Source organism: Protomyctophum parallelum (genome assembly GCF_964188405.1).
Source record: "Protomyctophum parallelum genome assembly, chromosome: 17".
NCBI classification, from domain to species: Eukaryota; Metazoa; Chordata; class Actinopteri; order Myctophiformes; family Myctophidae; genus Protomyctophum; species Protomyctophum parallelum.
The window spans coordinates 16312583-16328924 of record NC_139719.1 but is presented as its reverse complement, the minus strand read 5'-3'; the positions used below and the strand labels follow the sequence as shown (position 1 = coordinate 16328924).

Below are 16342 nucleotides of genomic sequence, written 5' to 3'. Positions count from 1 at the left end.
GCAAAAACACCACTGCTGTGATCAGTGTGGTAAACGCTTCCCTACAATGTCCAAACTTAAAACACACCAGAGAATTCACACTGGAGAGAAACCATATGGATGTGATCAGTGTGGACAGCACTTCTCTACAAAGGGCAGCCTTAAAAGCCACAAGACAATTCACACTGGTGAGAAAGCCTATGGATGTGATCAGTGTGGACAACATTTCTCTAGAATGGACAGCCTTAAAACCCACAAGACAATGCACACTGGAGAGAAACCCTATGGATGTGATCAGTGTGGTAAACGCTTCCTTAAAATGTCCATCCTTAAAATACACCAGAGAATTCACACTGGAGAGAAACCGTTTGGATGTGATCAGTGTGGACAACATTTCTCTAGAATGGACAGCCTTAAAAGCCACAAGACAATGCACACTGGTGAGAAACCATATGGATGTGATCATTGTGGACAACACTTCTCTATAATGTCAAGCCTTAGAAAACACCAGAAAATTCACACTGGAGAGAAACCGTTTGGATGTGATCAGTGTGGTACACGCTTCCATACAATGTCCAAACTTAAAATACACCAGAGAATTCACACTGGAGAGAAACCGTTTGGATGTGATCAGTGTGGACAACATTTCTCTAGAATGGACAGCCTTAAAAGCCACAAGACAATGCACACTGGTGAGAAACCCTATGGATGTGATCAGTGTGGTAAACGCTTCCTTACAATGTTCAGCCTTAAAACACACCAGAGAATTCACACTGGAGAGAAACCATATGGATGTGATCAGTGTGGACAGCACTTCTCTACAAAGGGCAGCCTTAAAAGCCACAAGACAATTCACACTGGTGAGAAAGCCTATGGATGTGATCAGTGTGGGAAACACTTCTCTACAATGGGCAGCCTTCAATGCCACCAGAAAATTCACACTGGAGAGAAACCGTTTGGATGTGATCAGTGTGGTACACGCTTTCATACAATGTCCAAACTTAAAATACACCAGATAATTCATACTGGGGAGAAACCATATGGATGTGATCAGTGTGGACAACATTTCTCTCACATGTTCAGCCTTAAAACACACCAGAGAATTCACACTGGAGAGAAACCCTATGGATGTGATAAGTGTGGGAAACACTTTTCTCATTTGACCAGCCTTAAAACACACAAGCAAATTCACACTGGAGAGAAACCATATGGATGTGATCAGTGTGGACAACACTTCTCTACAATGTCCAGCCTTAAAAGCCACCATAGAATTCACACTGGAGAGAAACCATATGGATGTGATCAGTGTGAGAAACACTTCTCTCAAATGTCCAGCCTTAAAACCCACCAGAGAGTTCACACTGGAGAGAAAGCCAAATAATTAAAAAAGGTGGAAAAGTCTTTAAGTGATTCAAATAATTTAGATTTTCACAAGGTTGTACACACTGGATTTAAACTGTTGAGTCTTGTATTCGAATTTTACTAATTTGAGCCACTGAAAATGTCCTGACCGCACACACATGAATCCACATTACAACCAAGTGTAACAAGTTGATCCATATGGTATTTTTTTATTTGGAATCGCATCGCATAGTCACGATTCTATAAACCTTATTATTCCAATGTTTCGGCAAACAGGTTGACTTCTGCAGGATATATTGAAAACAGCCTGAAAAAATCAGCAGGCTATAGGCTAATGCCGGTTTTAGCGTGCCCTCCGAAAAATAAAGTCAGAGATTTAATTATTTCTGCAAACTGCATATAACAAATGGCCTATAACCTCTAAAACAACATTTAGTGTACATGTTGTGAGTAGGCTACATTCGTAATGTAAGTTTTCCATACATGTGGAAGTAGTTGGAATGCAAATTATCCATTTAGCTTGAACAATGGGTCTCCAGCGGGGAGGGAGGTGTGAACTTCACTGCTTGCGGGGGAGAAAGGGTGACAGTGGTCAATTGGGCGAAAAAGTGCAGATATAGTAGGTATAGTGCTAGTGTTAAATAGCAAGTAACACGTTTTATAGAGTCAAACTGATAAAGAAATATATACATCGACAAATCAATTACTTACTAATGCAGGGTGCCCAAAAGGGGAGACGATCTACCAATAGTTCACACAGCTCCATGTGTGGCTTCTATAGAGGGAGAAATACTTATTTTTCTAATGCTATGTGTGGCCTTATACTGTATGTAACGCCAGCGTCACTGTACTCCAAACTGAGGAAAAGTGGAGACATTTGTTTGCCATTTTTTATTCTTCTTCCTCATATCAGGTTTTTTGTATTGACCTGTACTTTTGTTGAACTGTACCCGTTCTACCAACTGAATAAAATGTTGAATCCTTCGTTTGTTCGTGCTTTATAAAAATACTGAATACAATTAATGTTTGTGTTACTCAACACTAAAACAAACTGTCTATATATTTAGTTATACGATGGATATTCAAAATGCTCTTTGGTAAACAGAATTAAATGTAAACTAGAAAAAGTGCCCTTCCGGGCACAGGTCTCCACCAGGTTATCCACAGATCCGTGCAGTTAGAGGTAAAAACACTTTTCGGCCAGTTATAGCGCCACCTTGAGGCTGAGTTGAAATTGTTCATGTGGCATTTCGTCCTCGGCCTAGTGGGAATGTGGGTGCACAATTTCACGGAAATCACGCGATGTGTTCATGATTTGCAGCATTTTGTTTGAAACTGAGCACTCCTGTGAACTTTGGAAGCCAATCTTAACCAATCAGGATGGAGTCTGATAAATCTGAAAGACCCGTTTCGTTGAATGGCTCTAGAGAGACTGTGTACCAATTTGCGTGATGTTTGGACAAAATCTGTAGGTGTACTGTGCAAAAACTTGTTTTGCACAAAGCGGCCTCCTGGTGGCGCTATAACAGGCCGTTCTGGAAAGTTTGGGGCAGAGGTTCATGGTTGGCATCCAGGGAGTGCGTGTGCAAAATATGGCATCGACCGGGTTAACGGTGGCCGAGATTAGCTGTTCACGGACACACGGACGGACACACGGACGGACGGACGGACGGACGGACGGACACGCGGACGGACGGAGTGCAAAACATACTCTCCCCACATGCCTTCGGCCTGGTGGAGACAATGAGAGAGAAAACTGCAAAGATTTAACAGCTTGTGTTTTAGTTCAATGTCTTCCAGTTTCCCTTACAGTCTCACTTCTATTCTGTATGTATCCTATGTGAGTTATAGGACTGGATATGGAGACATGGGAAGACTTCTGTTACTGAACAAACAATAATTATATCAATGATTACTAGAGCTATTTGAACTACACATATCCCTTACAACACCTTTAACATTTCACAAAGGGTAATGTTAAGTTATGTGTGATAGACCTATTTCTGTAGTTCTGCTGAAACTCCTCAGAGTCAAAGAGGTGTAAAATGGTCTCAGTTCATCCATAATGTGATCATTAGCAGGTGATCTGTCCAATGCCAGACAACCAGTGACCATTAACACGTGTAATCTCTGCATTTGAATGCATTGTCTACTCTATAGTGACTGAAGCATCAGCCATCATCATCATTTAGCCTGTGTGCCAGGGGTTAAGAATGTGGGTTTATTTAGCATTTGAAAACATTCCACACACCTGAGTGCTCCTCATTCCCTCAGAGCAACACAACCTGAACAATGATTTAAATACTTAAAGTTGTCTAGGTTTACACAAATACAGTTGTTGATGTTATTGTGTCTCTGTTGTTAATAACAATGTATATATATATTATCCTGATCATGAATTAATAATACTGTATGCACACAGGCCTACACAGTACACAATGGGCTATGAGACTAAGAAGATTTGACAGTATACTAATTTGTATTGAAACCAGACCACTGTCTTCTATACTAAAGTGGAAACAATTTGAACTTACATTGCACCCTAATAAAATAATAAAAGTACAGGGGATGTAGTAATATACTGGTAAAAGACAAGATATGAAGGCTTGTGTACTATTTATGAAGACTGTCTGCAATCATATTATGGCTGAGTGGCAGTTTGTGTTTTGGAAAACAAATAAGCCTAACTGTTTTTCATTGTAAGATGCTGGGATGTAAATCACAGTATGAGCAGTTGTTTCTTCACCAGAGCTGGTTCTACTTGGTTCTGATGTGGAGCAATCCTCGTAATGGCTCTGCTGCATTAATTAATAATCAATTTATATTATTCAATGTGAATCCAGGAGGTATCGGCTGATTAAATTATTAAATCGTTTATAACATTATAACCAATGTTCCACCTAACGTGCGCCTGTGCGTTGATGGGACATTCAGATTTAAAAGGCGAACGGATGGAAGTGCGGCTGTGCGCAACAAGGAGAGGGGGAATAACGTTAGCTTCGCATTAGCTGGTTAGCTAACGTTGTTGTTATCACTACAGCACAACAAGCCTCCGCAGTCCAGTGTACTTGTGAATGAAACAACATGTGGAAGTTAACATTAATCTCTAGCGGTCTAGTCCCATATGGAACCTCTCTCTGTAATTATCCAATCTGTTAATACAGCTTTCTTCAATCAATCAATCAATCCCTCTGCTATGTAGAGCTACATATAATAATAGCTCATATCTGGCGTAGTAGGGACTGCTGACGTTCGACAATCTGAGAAACTATAGGAGTTGACACACCAACAAACTTGGTCTTAGTGTGTGTGTGTGTGTGTGTGTGGGTGGGTGTGACTGTGTGTGTGTGTGTGTGTGTGTGTGTGTGTGTGTGTCCCAATAAAGTTTTTACGGTTTCTCATGCCCCCCATGTAATGCACAATTGAGTAGGCTATTCATATACCAGTCGTTCTCAACCTGTGGGACCCCAGATGACAGTGAAGTGACAATTTAAGGACTTTTAAGACTTTTATAATGCCTCAAAGGCTCTAAAAGAAAAAATACCATTACTGCATCAAAAGTAATCAGCAAACCATGCTATAAAAACTGGTCAAACTGGTGAAAATAGCCGATCTACAAGTTCACAACGAGCTTGTAGATTGGCTATTTTCACAATATTTATCTGTGGAACCATTCTGTTGCTTGTCTGGGTGGGGGATCCCCAGTTCAAATATGATTACTTTGGGGGCCTGAAAAGGTTGAGAACCACTGATAACTGAATATTTCTAAAATTGCTAGCCTACCACCTTGATATAAAATAAAAATGTTGTAACTTGTGTAACCTTATGTAACTATTCATCATATTCAAAATCACACCTGTGTGAAGTGAGTGGCGCTCACTTCGCATTATCTAACGTTTGGATAGTTGGTGTCAAGGTGACGTATGTTTGCTCAGTAGTTGCTGATGTCTGCTCAGGAGGTTTGAGTGTTTGCTCAGACCGAAAAAAAAATAGAGGGAACATTGATTATAACCATTAGCCAGTATGCTGAAACATTTACTAATTCACCAGGCAGCCAATATGCTGAAACATGTACTAATTCAAAAGGCAGCCAGTATGCTGATACATTTACTAATTCACCAGGCAGCCAGTATGCTGAAACATTTACTAATTCACCAGGCAGCCAGTATGCTGAAACATTTACTAATTCACCAGGCAGCCAGTATGCTGAAACATTTACTAATATTTTTTAACAATTGTTTAAGGCTAAACTGTTTAAATGCCAGACAACAGTGACCATTTACACGTTTAATCTCTGCATTTGAATGCATATTTTCTGTGAAAAACGTGTGAAAGAAATATTGTATAGACATTAGTGATGGGAGATTAATCGGCAAACACATCGGTATCGGCCGAATCGGATCGAGGGGCAAAAAAAACCCCGCAATCGGGACATCCCTGTCTCTGGCAAATATTGAGGAAAAAGTCGTACATCGCCCCGAGCTCAATGTGTGAGAGCATGTTAGTTTCAGATGGCAACACAACAGGGGGTGTGTCGTGGTGAGGGATGGGGGAGGACAACAGAAGGCTTATGAAAGGCCAAAGCGGAGAGCAAGGTGAGGTGAAGGTCACACAAATACCTTGAGGAGGAGCTAGAGAAGAGAAGGAAGGTTGGAGGAGGAGGAGACCGGGATCAGTCAAGGTCAGAGGAGAGAGAAAACACACACAGATATACAGTAGACAGGCAAGTGAAAAACACAGAGAACCGTTTGATTACATACAGTAGAGACAGGCAAGTGAGAAACACAGAGAACTGTTTGATTACATACAGTAGAGACAGGCAAGTGAAAAACACAGAGAACCGTTTGATTACATACAGTAGAGACAGGCATGTGAAAAACACAGAGAACCGTTTGATTACATACAGTAGAGACAGGCAAGTGAGAAACACAGAGAACTGTTTGATTACATACAGTACAGACAGGCAAGTGAAAAACACAGAGAACCGTTTGATTACATACAGTACAGACAGGCAAGTGAGAAACTGAAGAACCTTTTTGACTAGTACATAGGCTTAAAAAGGTGCAGTAAGCGATTTTCTTCTGCTAATATAAGTGTGAAATATTTCTATATTATGATATAAAATGCTGGAAAGTAACTAAGTACATTTAAGCACTGTACTTTTACTCCACTACAATTAGGTGAAAACGTCAGTTACTAGTAGATTATTATTATTATTACAAAACGGGAATCAGCCACTTCGCCCCTGTATTATACTTGTCTGCCATTTGAAATTAGCAGATCTGCAAGCTCAAGCTTGCAGATCTGCTATTTTCAAAAGATGTGTATACATTTGAAAACACTTGAAAGACACTGGACAAAGAGAGCTTTTACTTTTGCTGGCAATACTTTGGTACTTTCACTCAAGTGCATTTTTGAGTTCCGGACTTTTACTTGTAACGGAGTATTTCTACATTGCAGTGTTTATACTAATTTACTGAAGTAAAACATTCAAGTACTTGTTTCCACCACTGTCCAGGCAGTAGCATCGTGGTGTGTGTTAGACAGACAGCCTACCTACACCATGCCAGTGTACTCTGTGTCGTGGTGTGTGTGTGTGTGTGTGTGTGTGTGTGTGTGTGTGTGTGTGTGTGTGTGTGTGTGTGTGTGTGTGTGTGTGTGCGTGCGTGAGACAGACAGCCTACCTTCACCATGCCAGTGTTCTCTGCGTTGCTGTTCATCATGTCATTGAAGGACGTGAAGAGGTCCCTCAGAGACTCCATGAATTCATCCTCCCCCTTGTTCTCGTACAGTCTAGAGGAGGAGAGAGCAGCATGGTTACAGTACGTCTGTTCTCGTACAGTCTAGAGGAGAGAGCAGCATGGTTACAGTACGTCTGTTATCATACAGTCTAGAGGAGAGAGCAGCATGGTTACAGTACGTCTGTTCTCGTACAGTCTAGAGGAGGAGAGAGCAGCATGGTTACAGTACGTCTGTTCTCCTACAGTCTAGAGGAGGAGAGAGCAGCATGGTTACAGTACGTCTGTTATCATACAGTCTAGAGGAGGAGAGAGCAGCATGGTTACAGTACGTCTGTTATCATACAGTCTAGAGGAGGAGAGAGCAGCATGGTTACAGTACGTCTGTTATCATACAGTCTAGAGGAGGAGAGAGCAGCATGGTTACAGTACGTCTGTTCTCGTACAGTCTAGAGGAGGAGAGAGCAGCATGGTTACAGTACGTCTGTTATCATACAGTCTAGAGGAGGAGAGAGCAGCATGGTTACAGTACGTCTGTTCTCCTACAGTCTAGAGGAGGAGAGAGCAGCATGGTTACAGTACGTCTGTTATCATACAGTCTAGAGGAGGAGAGAGCAGCATGGTTACAGTACGTCTGTTCTCCTACAGTCTAGAGGAGGAGAGAGCAGCATGGTTACAGTACGTCTGTTATCATACAGTCTAGAGGAGGAGAGAGCAGCATGGTTACAGTACGTCTGTTATCATACAGTCTAGAGGAGGAGAGAGCAGCATGGTTACAGTACGTCTCACATACACACACAAAGCAATTTTGCACTGCGCAAAAAGCATGGAAAACAGGAAACTCCCGTTAAACGTTCCAACAAACTCCGGTAAACTCCCGAATTGTACCATCACACCTGTATATTACCGTATATTACTGTGTATATGCCCGCTAAACTTGAGGTTTACGTGCAAATCTAGTGCCCATAATTGCCCGTTAACGCCTCTTTTCATTGGGGACAAAAGATGCAAATGGAGACAAAAAGAATAAAATGAAATAAAGTAAAGTAATAAGTAACAAGTTACTTTTGTCAGGGAGTAATATGTAAAGTAATATTCGTTTTTGACTAGTTGACTGCCACCTGGTGGACGCGAGAGCCAACGCTAGACTGCCAACCCGGAACTACTTCGTTTTAGTGTGTTGCACGCTGGAAGGAAAGAAGGAAAGGCCAGATTAATAATGAAGCTCATCTGACGTAACGTTCCGCCAATAACGGTTGCCGGTTAGATTCTAAATGGCGGAACGAGCAGTTAATGTGTTAAGTAAATTCCAACACTCTGTGCAACTGGTACTTTCTATGTAACCGTTGACCCCAACCCCCCCCCCCACCCCCCTACCTGCACCACCACATACACACCCTACATTTCCCCAGAGTATAAATAAATAACTCTCTCTCTCTCTCCCTCCCCCCAATTCATTAAAATGCGTCTGCGAGGGGAACGTGGGCCCTGGTGCGTTGTTCGATGCAGGAATGCGACAGCGGATAAAAACGCCATACATCATTGCACGCTGCCAGCCAGATTAGCATTTGAAACAACCAGACAAGACCCCAGAGCACCTGCCTGCTGTCACTGAGAAACACAGAAATATGAATAATCTACGTAAACGAGCTCTCTTGAAATGCCAGCAGTGAAAGAGGAGAGACAGAAGGAGATCTAAGGGCTGTCTGTCTGTCTGTCTGTCTCTTTAACACAACAATGTAGAATATCTGTTCTATTACAAGGAAACATAGTTTTTGTTTCGTTTGTTGTTTCTACTTGAGTAATTAATAGTACACAAGTGAAGTAATGTGTACATAACTCTGAGATTACACAAATGGACTGTGTATCGAACCGTTAACAGGGAATCGTTTAGGAACTGTAAATTGTAAATATCCTAAAAGTATCCAACCCGTAACTCACCCTAAAAATCCAAATGTTGTTCATCCCTCTTGCGGTGCCAATTGATCTTTACAAACTGGGTATTAATGGGAAAATTAGCTTCTGTGTCTGCTCACTCTGCTACAACCTCATAGGGCAGCGATTATTCTATCAATACATTTTCACCAATGAATCAAATAAAATTAATGTTGAACTGTGTTTTATATATCAACAAATTGATTAACCATCTAAGCAAGATGTTGTACTTTGTCACACAAGGTGTCACACAAGGTGCCAAGTCTGAATGACTTGCCTGGAATAGGGATTCGATTATTAATCGATTATTTAATTAAACTATCGATCATTTGTTATACTGTAAGTTTCTGTATATTGTTGTGGGAATGGTAAGATAAATGTCCGAATGCGGATATACTGTAACATGTATACATTATGTATGCATGTTTTTTTTTTTTTTAGTTTTTTACATAAACGGTAGGCCTAGTTAAACAACTAGTCGACTAGTAAACTAGGCAACTAGTAAAAATCACTAGAAGTGAATGCCCTAGTGCAGAGTGGATGTGATTATGTGATGTACATGTACAAGTATGGATTAATTGCGTTATCTCAGAATCAGTGGTGGATAAATGGCTATTTTATTGGGGAACCCACATGGACCTGTGTGCTGGAGGGATAGAGACAGAGAGAGAGAGAGAGAGAGAGAGAGAGAGAGAGAGAGAGAGAGAGAGAGAGAGAGAGAGAGAGAGAGAGGAGAGAGAGGGAGGGAGAGAGAGAGAGGGAGAGAGATGGAGAGAGAGAGGGAGAGAGAGAGAGGCAGGTGTACTGTTAGCACTGATCCTGCTATCTCTCCCACAGGAGAGATGTATTACATGGACCGCAGCTCGTCACCGTTGAGGGCTTTACAGAAACCACTACGGTTTGATGCCTCCGCTCAGGGATGTTGTTGTGGCCACAAGCAACAATTACTCTCTCTCTCTCTCTCTCAGTCTCTCTCTCTCTGACATAAGTACACTGTTGAGGTAGTTTGAAAATAGCAGATCTAAAAGCGTAGAGCTTGCAGATTGGACTTGTGAAATGGAGCATTCTGCACAATGAGTACTTTTGGTGTTGTATATGTCAATTACACATGGAACCTCCAGCATTAGGTGAGTAATTCATTGTGTCTGTGTTGGACTGTAGTGGTTGTGGTTTCAATGGTTGAACTGCTAACTAACGTCCTCCTGCTGCTGAAAAGATACACCAGCTACACATACACTGTGTAGCTTTGCATCTTTGCATCTTTTGCATCTGTGGTCAGGAGGTGCATGCACATCCCAGGCTAATTCAACGGGTGCTCAGAAGAACAGAAAGAACAAACTGCAAAAGAAAGAAGAAGTCTGCATGCCGTTTTCTAAGCTCCCCAAAAACCCATTTTGGGCGGGAACCCTTTTTAGTGTTAGCATTATGTTATGCTTTAGCTATTGAAAAATAGCAGATCTACAAGCTCAGCTCACCTCAGCTTGTAGGTCTGCTATTTTTGAAAAATCGAAGAACGACTGACATAGAAACATAGCTTTTTCAGAAAACTGTCAGGATGTAGAAGACATTTTTAGAATCTGATCTCAGGTCAAAATGGGTTTACCAAGGTGGAAAAACACACACAACGTTTCAGCCTCTGTGGTCTTCGACAGGTATACCTTTTCAGACTCCATCATGGCCCATAGCACTTACCCTAAACCCTTAGATAGCATTTCTGTTGGATTATATAGCATTGGATACAGACTTATAGCATGTTATGTAGACAGCACTGGAATTGTATTGTATGTAGTCATAGCACGCCATAGTACACATGTATAGCATAGTAGTAAAGATGTATAGTTTATATGTATAAGTGTATGTATAGTTTCACTATATAGATATTCCACTGTTACTTTCTTAGCTTACGCATGTTTCATGATAAATACTTTTATGTGATGTATTCCCATGCTTTTGTTTTTGCTCAAATGTAAGTCGCTCTGGATTAAGAGCGTCTGCTAAATGCCTAAATTGTAAATTGTATACCTGACGAAACGGTGTGCAGACATCTTTCTTTGTATCTTTTACATCTGGCCATGTGAACGCAGCATAACGTTGTGGTACAGTAGAGATGTCCGCTGTGCGTACCAAGCTACATCTCCAGGTGCTCCTCTGAGAACCAGGCCAAAATAATTATGTGCGTTCCTAAGTATAAAGTCTAAAATACTAAAGAAACGCAAAAAAAATAAATAAAGAATACTTCTACACCACGGCGAACGCCATAGTTGAAACCAGACGTCTCAGAGCCAACTTTTCAAAAGACTCATTTAGCGTGGGGGAGTGACACAACCCCCACACTGGCAGTGGCCACACACTGTGCTTGTTGGGCAATCACAGAAGGTGCCATCAAAGAGAAGGATTTTTAACACACTCTTTACTGTCTGTAGCAGGTCCGCGTAAAGGTTGAGATAAGGCCATCATCAGTCATCACACGCATACACACAGAGAGAGAGAGAGAGAGAGAGAGAGAGAGACAGAGAGAGAGAGAGAGAGAGAGAGAGAGAGAGAGAGAGAGAGAGAGAGGACAGAGAGAGAGAGAGAGAGAGAGAGAGAGAGAGATGTTTCCCAAGGTGGACCGACGACGGCGGGGGTAAAGTCCACAATTAAAAATGTACATATAAGTATGAACATATTGGTATCAAAATGTAATTAAAAGTAGAAAGTACTTAATTAAATTAGATAAGAAATGTATATATATATTCAAAGATTCGCACAAATTGTAACGATAGAAAACACACCTGTGTGTACTGAGCGGTGCTACTATACTTATATTGTGATAGTTACTGTACTGTAGTCTGTACTGTATACCATGCAGTGTTCTGTACTGTCTACTGTACTGACTGTACAGTTCTGTACTGTACTGTACAACTGTAATAGTAGCAGTGCACACAATGTGAAGCTCAACAGCGCCACTTGAAGGTAGGTCACCCAGCGGTATTGCAGCTGTTCCTACTCCAAATGGACATGCATAAGGATATAGGGACACACGCCATTGGAGCGGTATGCACCGCTCAAAAGAAAATAGAAAATAGCTGATCTACATGCTCATAGCGTGGCACGAAGTGTGTGCAAAATGTGCTTGTATATATGCGTTACTTTGCTTTCTTGGTTTCAGCGGGTTAACCCATTTTGGGCGGGAACCCCTTTTGGTGTTAGCATTATGTTACGCTTTAGCTATTGAAAAATAGCAGATCTACAAGCTCATAGCGCGCCACTGAGTGGCGCGCTACGAGCTTGTAGGTCTGCTATTTTTGAAAAATCAAAGAACGACTGACATAGAAACATAGCTTTTTCAGAAAACTGTCAGGATGTAGAAGACATTTTTAGAATCCGATCTCAGGTCAGAATGGATTAACATCCCCTCGGCTAATTATAAGGACATCCAGTGAAATTACCTTATCACAGAGCGCCTCAACCTCAACCCAATTCCACTAAATAATGGGCCGTTACATAATCAATAAACGCGCCGGCAAGGCAATGTAATAGTGATTGAATGATAAACCTATAGACCCTGAGACGCCACTAGTAGTATAAATATTTATAAGGACAAGGACGGATATTAAACTAAAGAATCCAGGATGCTGTCTCGAAGTGCTGAGTGTAGATATTTGCATAATAGGTTTGTTTCCTTGAGTGTGCGTGCGTGCGTGCGTGCGTGCGTGCGTGCGTAGAGCCACACATACTGGTTGAAGAGGACCCTGGAGCGAACGATGAACTTGAAGATGTACTCCAGAGCCTTCATGGCCTTCAACAGCTGCTCCGTCAGCTTCTCTGCGTTCTCCACGTAGTTCTTCAGAACCGTGGTCAGCTTCCTGTAAGGAACAGAACACAGAGTTATACTATAATAATCTGGAGCAGTGGTTCTCAAACTTTATCACGCCAAGGACCCGCAAATTGACAATTATTATTAGCCCGTGGACCACCATGAGAGGAGATTTTTACGTTCACGATTTGGCCCAATTCATCCCAGAATGCACTCTGTTCCTATCCGGAAGGAATCGCCTAATGCGCTTTTGAGCAACTTAATGCAAGTGGCTGGGAGGAGACATCCGGTGCCGTCTCTATTAATATATACTCTACGGATTAGTCACTTCAGCTCAGGATCAACCATGTACTAATTATTTATTGCAAATCTATTGCAATTCATATTGGTGGCGTGACTCTGCTCCTGTGATATTATACAGATTAATCTGTGCAAGCATGGCACAGAATCTGAGATCACACATACCGCCTCAGAAGCAGAGCATGAGATACAGAGTTACGCATCAACAGAAAACCCTTCAAGGGCATAAACTAATATGCAGATTAGCATAAGATCAATAGAGCATACAGTACAACCCACAGAGACAAACATTTAAGTATGATCAGTTTTCCAGTACAGCCCTGTTCATGGGAATTGGGCTCTCTGTAGCTTCCTCTGGATCGCTGTTTGGGTCGCGGACCAATTTCGATAATACAATAATTCAAATAATTTCCATAGAAAAAGAAATAGATTAAATGAAGAAGTAGTGAAAATAGCAGATCTACAAGTCCACGACGCGGAGCGAAGCGACGTGTTGTGAGCTTGTTGATCTGCTATTTTCACTGGTTTGGGTCCCACAGGCAGATGTCTAATTTCTCTTTTGGGTCTTGAGCAAAATCGTTTTTCTGCAGCACTGCTGCAGATGAGATGGCAAAACAGCAGAGTACAGGCATAATGTGGGTCAAAAACTGGACTATTTATGCAAATTGTAATGCCAATTAAAAGGGGCCAGGAACTAGCTTAAAGCTTACCCAATAACTAGCCCAGACCCATGAGTGATATTTGTGCCAAGTTTTGAGGAGGAAGATGGACTACTGGTCTGCTGTGGGACCTCAGCTGCACAAACAAAATAATAGTGAAGCACGATTCATCGGACAAAGATGGCGATCTAGATTGAGACACCTACTGTATGCCATCTCATTTCTAAATTTGTACAAGAATCGTGCAGCACTAGTTGGCCGTCCAATACATTTTAGTTACTCTTGCTACAAGAGAGACTTTAAGAGGTTTAAGTCAAGCACTTTGATGTTGTCCGTTAGCCACAGTAGTTGGTGCCACATTTTAAATGTAGTAATGTTCAGCAACTACAGACTAAAGTCAGTCATTCGTGTGAGAATCGTGATCTCAGTTCTTGTGGAGGAAAATTGAGATTCACATTTGAGCAAGAATCGTGCAAACACAACAAACACTCACTAATTATTTAATATACCGTTATTTCTTTGTACGTTAAAGTTCAAAGGCATTCAACCTGAATACCCAAGCACTGAGATAACATCAAAGTTATGACGTCACCGATTCACATTGTCAGAGCCCATCTTGTTTGGAAGGCACTTTCCTAAGCTGGTCGGTTCAGTCGAAGGACCGTCAGGGGGGTCCCCAGATGATTAGCTTAATGTGTAACATTGTTTACTCACTCAACACAGCAGTAAACAAAACCAACATACATTGTACATTATACAGGCCAGGGTATGTAAAGTTACAATTTCATGACATTTATGTCCTTTTTAATACCAAATTGGCCAAATAGTACCTAATAAAGAGACAGACATCGTGAAAATAGCCGATCAACAAGCTCACAACGCCCTCACACTGCGAGGCAAACTAAATATAATAATGCCTACTGTACATTCCAAGTTCTTGTCAGGGTGGGTGGCATCCAGTTGAGATATGATTTATTTTGGGGCCTGAGGAGGTCGTGAATCTTTTCTAGACGGGTTACTCACGTGTACGCCAGCGTTGCGCTGAAATGCTTCCGAATGTAGGTTTCCAGAACAGGGTTAAAGTGCTGGAACTTCCTGTCAGCGATGAGCCCAATTATGAACACCTGTTGCATAGGAAGGAGGGGGAAAAAAGAGAGGAATTCATTAAAAATGTAAGGCGAGCGTTTCATGTGCATGCAGGGCTGGAACAGAGGCCTGTCTCATTCAATATGCTCAAAGGGAAAAAGGGAACATATCTAACACAAATTGCAAATAAGCCAAAAGTTCCTATTTCTCCGAATGTTTCCCCCTAGGCAGATAATCTAGGACAGCAGCGCTGCTCAGCCTGTGGGCCGGGGGATCACTGGTGGACCATGAGAAAAAAAGGAAGGAAAGAAAGTCACAAAATTAGTTTAATCAATGCGGCCTAAAGGTTAATATCGTAACGCTTTCCAGATTGTCCAGAAGTGGGCCCTGATACAGGACACAACGACTTATTTGCGTATCCCAAAAGGTCAAATTAGCATTTGTTATTTTTTAATGGATATAGACAATTACGCCAAGAACATGCAGATGCAATTAGTCTAATATCACTCGTATGACGATAAACCCATTTGGCTGGCCTATTGAAAAACTTTTAAACTAGTTACTGCTTTGGCTTTGTAGGACAAGGACGTCCAATGACACACGATCTGGGCTGGCTCTCCAAAAAAAAAGATGATGTTTTGACATTCATGGCATGAATGAACCGATTTGATTTGTATGAGACTCGAGAAAGCAGGTTCATCATGACAGATCCTCGCAGATAATATGGCAATATAAGGACAAAGACTTTCAAAAAGGGTTATGGAACTAAAATTCAAGCAGGGGTAATTGTCTTTTTCCTCGTCTTGCAGGATGGAATGTCAATGCATAGTACAGACCAAGGCAGACCAGTACAGACCAAGGCAGCAGCCGTTAGAGATAGAGATAGTGGTCTCTCTCTCTCTCTACGTTTTCATTTCTTTATGGTATGGGCTGTCACCTTAGTGACACATTTTGTCAAAAAGCTTAAAAGTTGAATGCTTGGTCAGTTCCTCGTGCATGCATGCGTGCGTGTGCTTGTGCGTGTGCGCTGGACAGTAGCATTGAGAACACATCGCGCTGTTGTGTGTCCTTTGTTTTTTAATATATATTTTTATCCCACGATTTTGTAACCCATTTTTCACCCCTGTGTCAATCATCTAATGTGATCCTGGGCTCTACACACCCTCCACCAACCTAGTCCCCATATATGGGGGACATGGGGAGAGCAACGGACTTGAACTCATGCTTCCTTCATGCCTGAGTGTCCAAGTTGCTCCTTTACACCTGACAGGGGGGAGTTTCCCAGGTTGGACGTAGCGTGTGGAAGTTCCTTTCCCCTCCATCAGGCGCCCCGGCTGGCCAGGGGAAGGCAGTTTAGTGACCAGGATTACTGCATGTTTTTTGTGAGGGTACCTACCCTAGGGGACACGGGGAGAACATGCAAACTCCACACAGAAAGGCCCCACAAAAAGGCACCCACAGCGTCCCGAGCGGGAATCGAACCC

General features: G+C 41.9%; 1 protein-coding gene across 1 annotated transcript in view; it reads right to left on the bottom strand.

The window, feature by feature from the left end:
• The window catches only part of dock1 (dedicator of cytokinesis 1), a 459680-nt gene that overhangs the window by 325751 nt on the left and 117587 nt on the right, over positions 1 to 16342 (bottom strand). Inside the window, exons 21-23 of the mRNA XM_083788125.1 lie at positions 14796 to 14896; positions 12734 to 12862; positions 7026 to 7134 (exon numbers count right to left, since the gene is read on the bottom strand). Coding sequence (XP_083644251.1) covers positions 7026 to 7134; positions 12734 to 12862; positions 14796 to 14896 — 339 coding nt within the window. The remainder of the gene's footprint in view (positions 1 to 7025; positions 7135 to 12733; positions 12863 to 14795; positions 14897 to 16342) is intronic.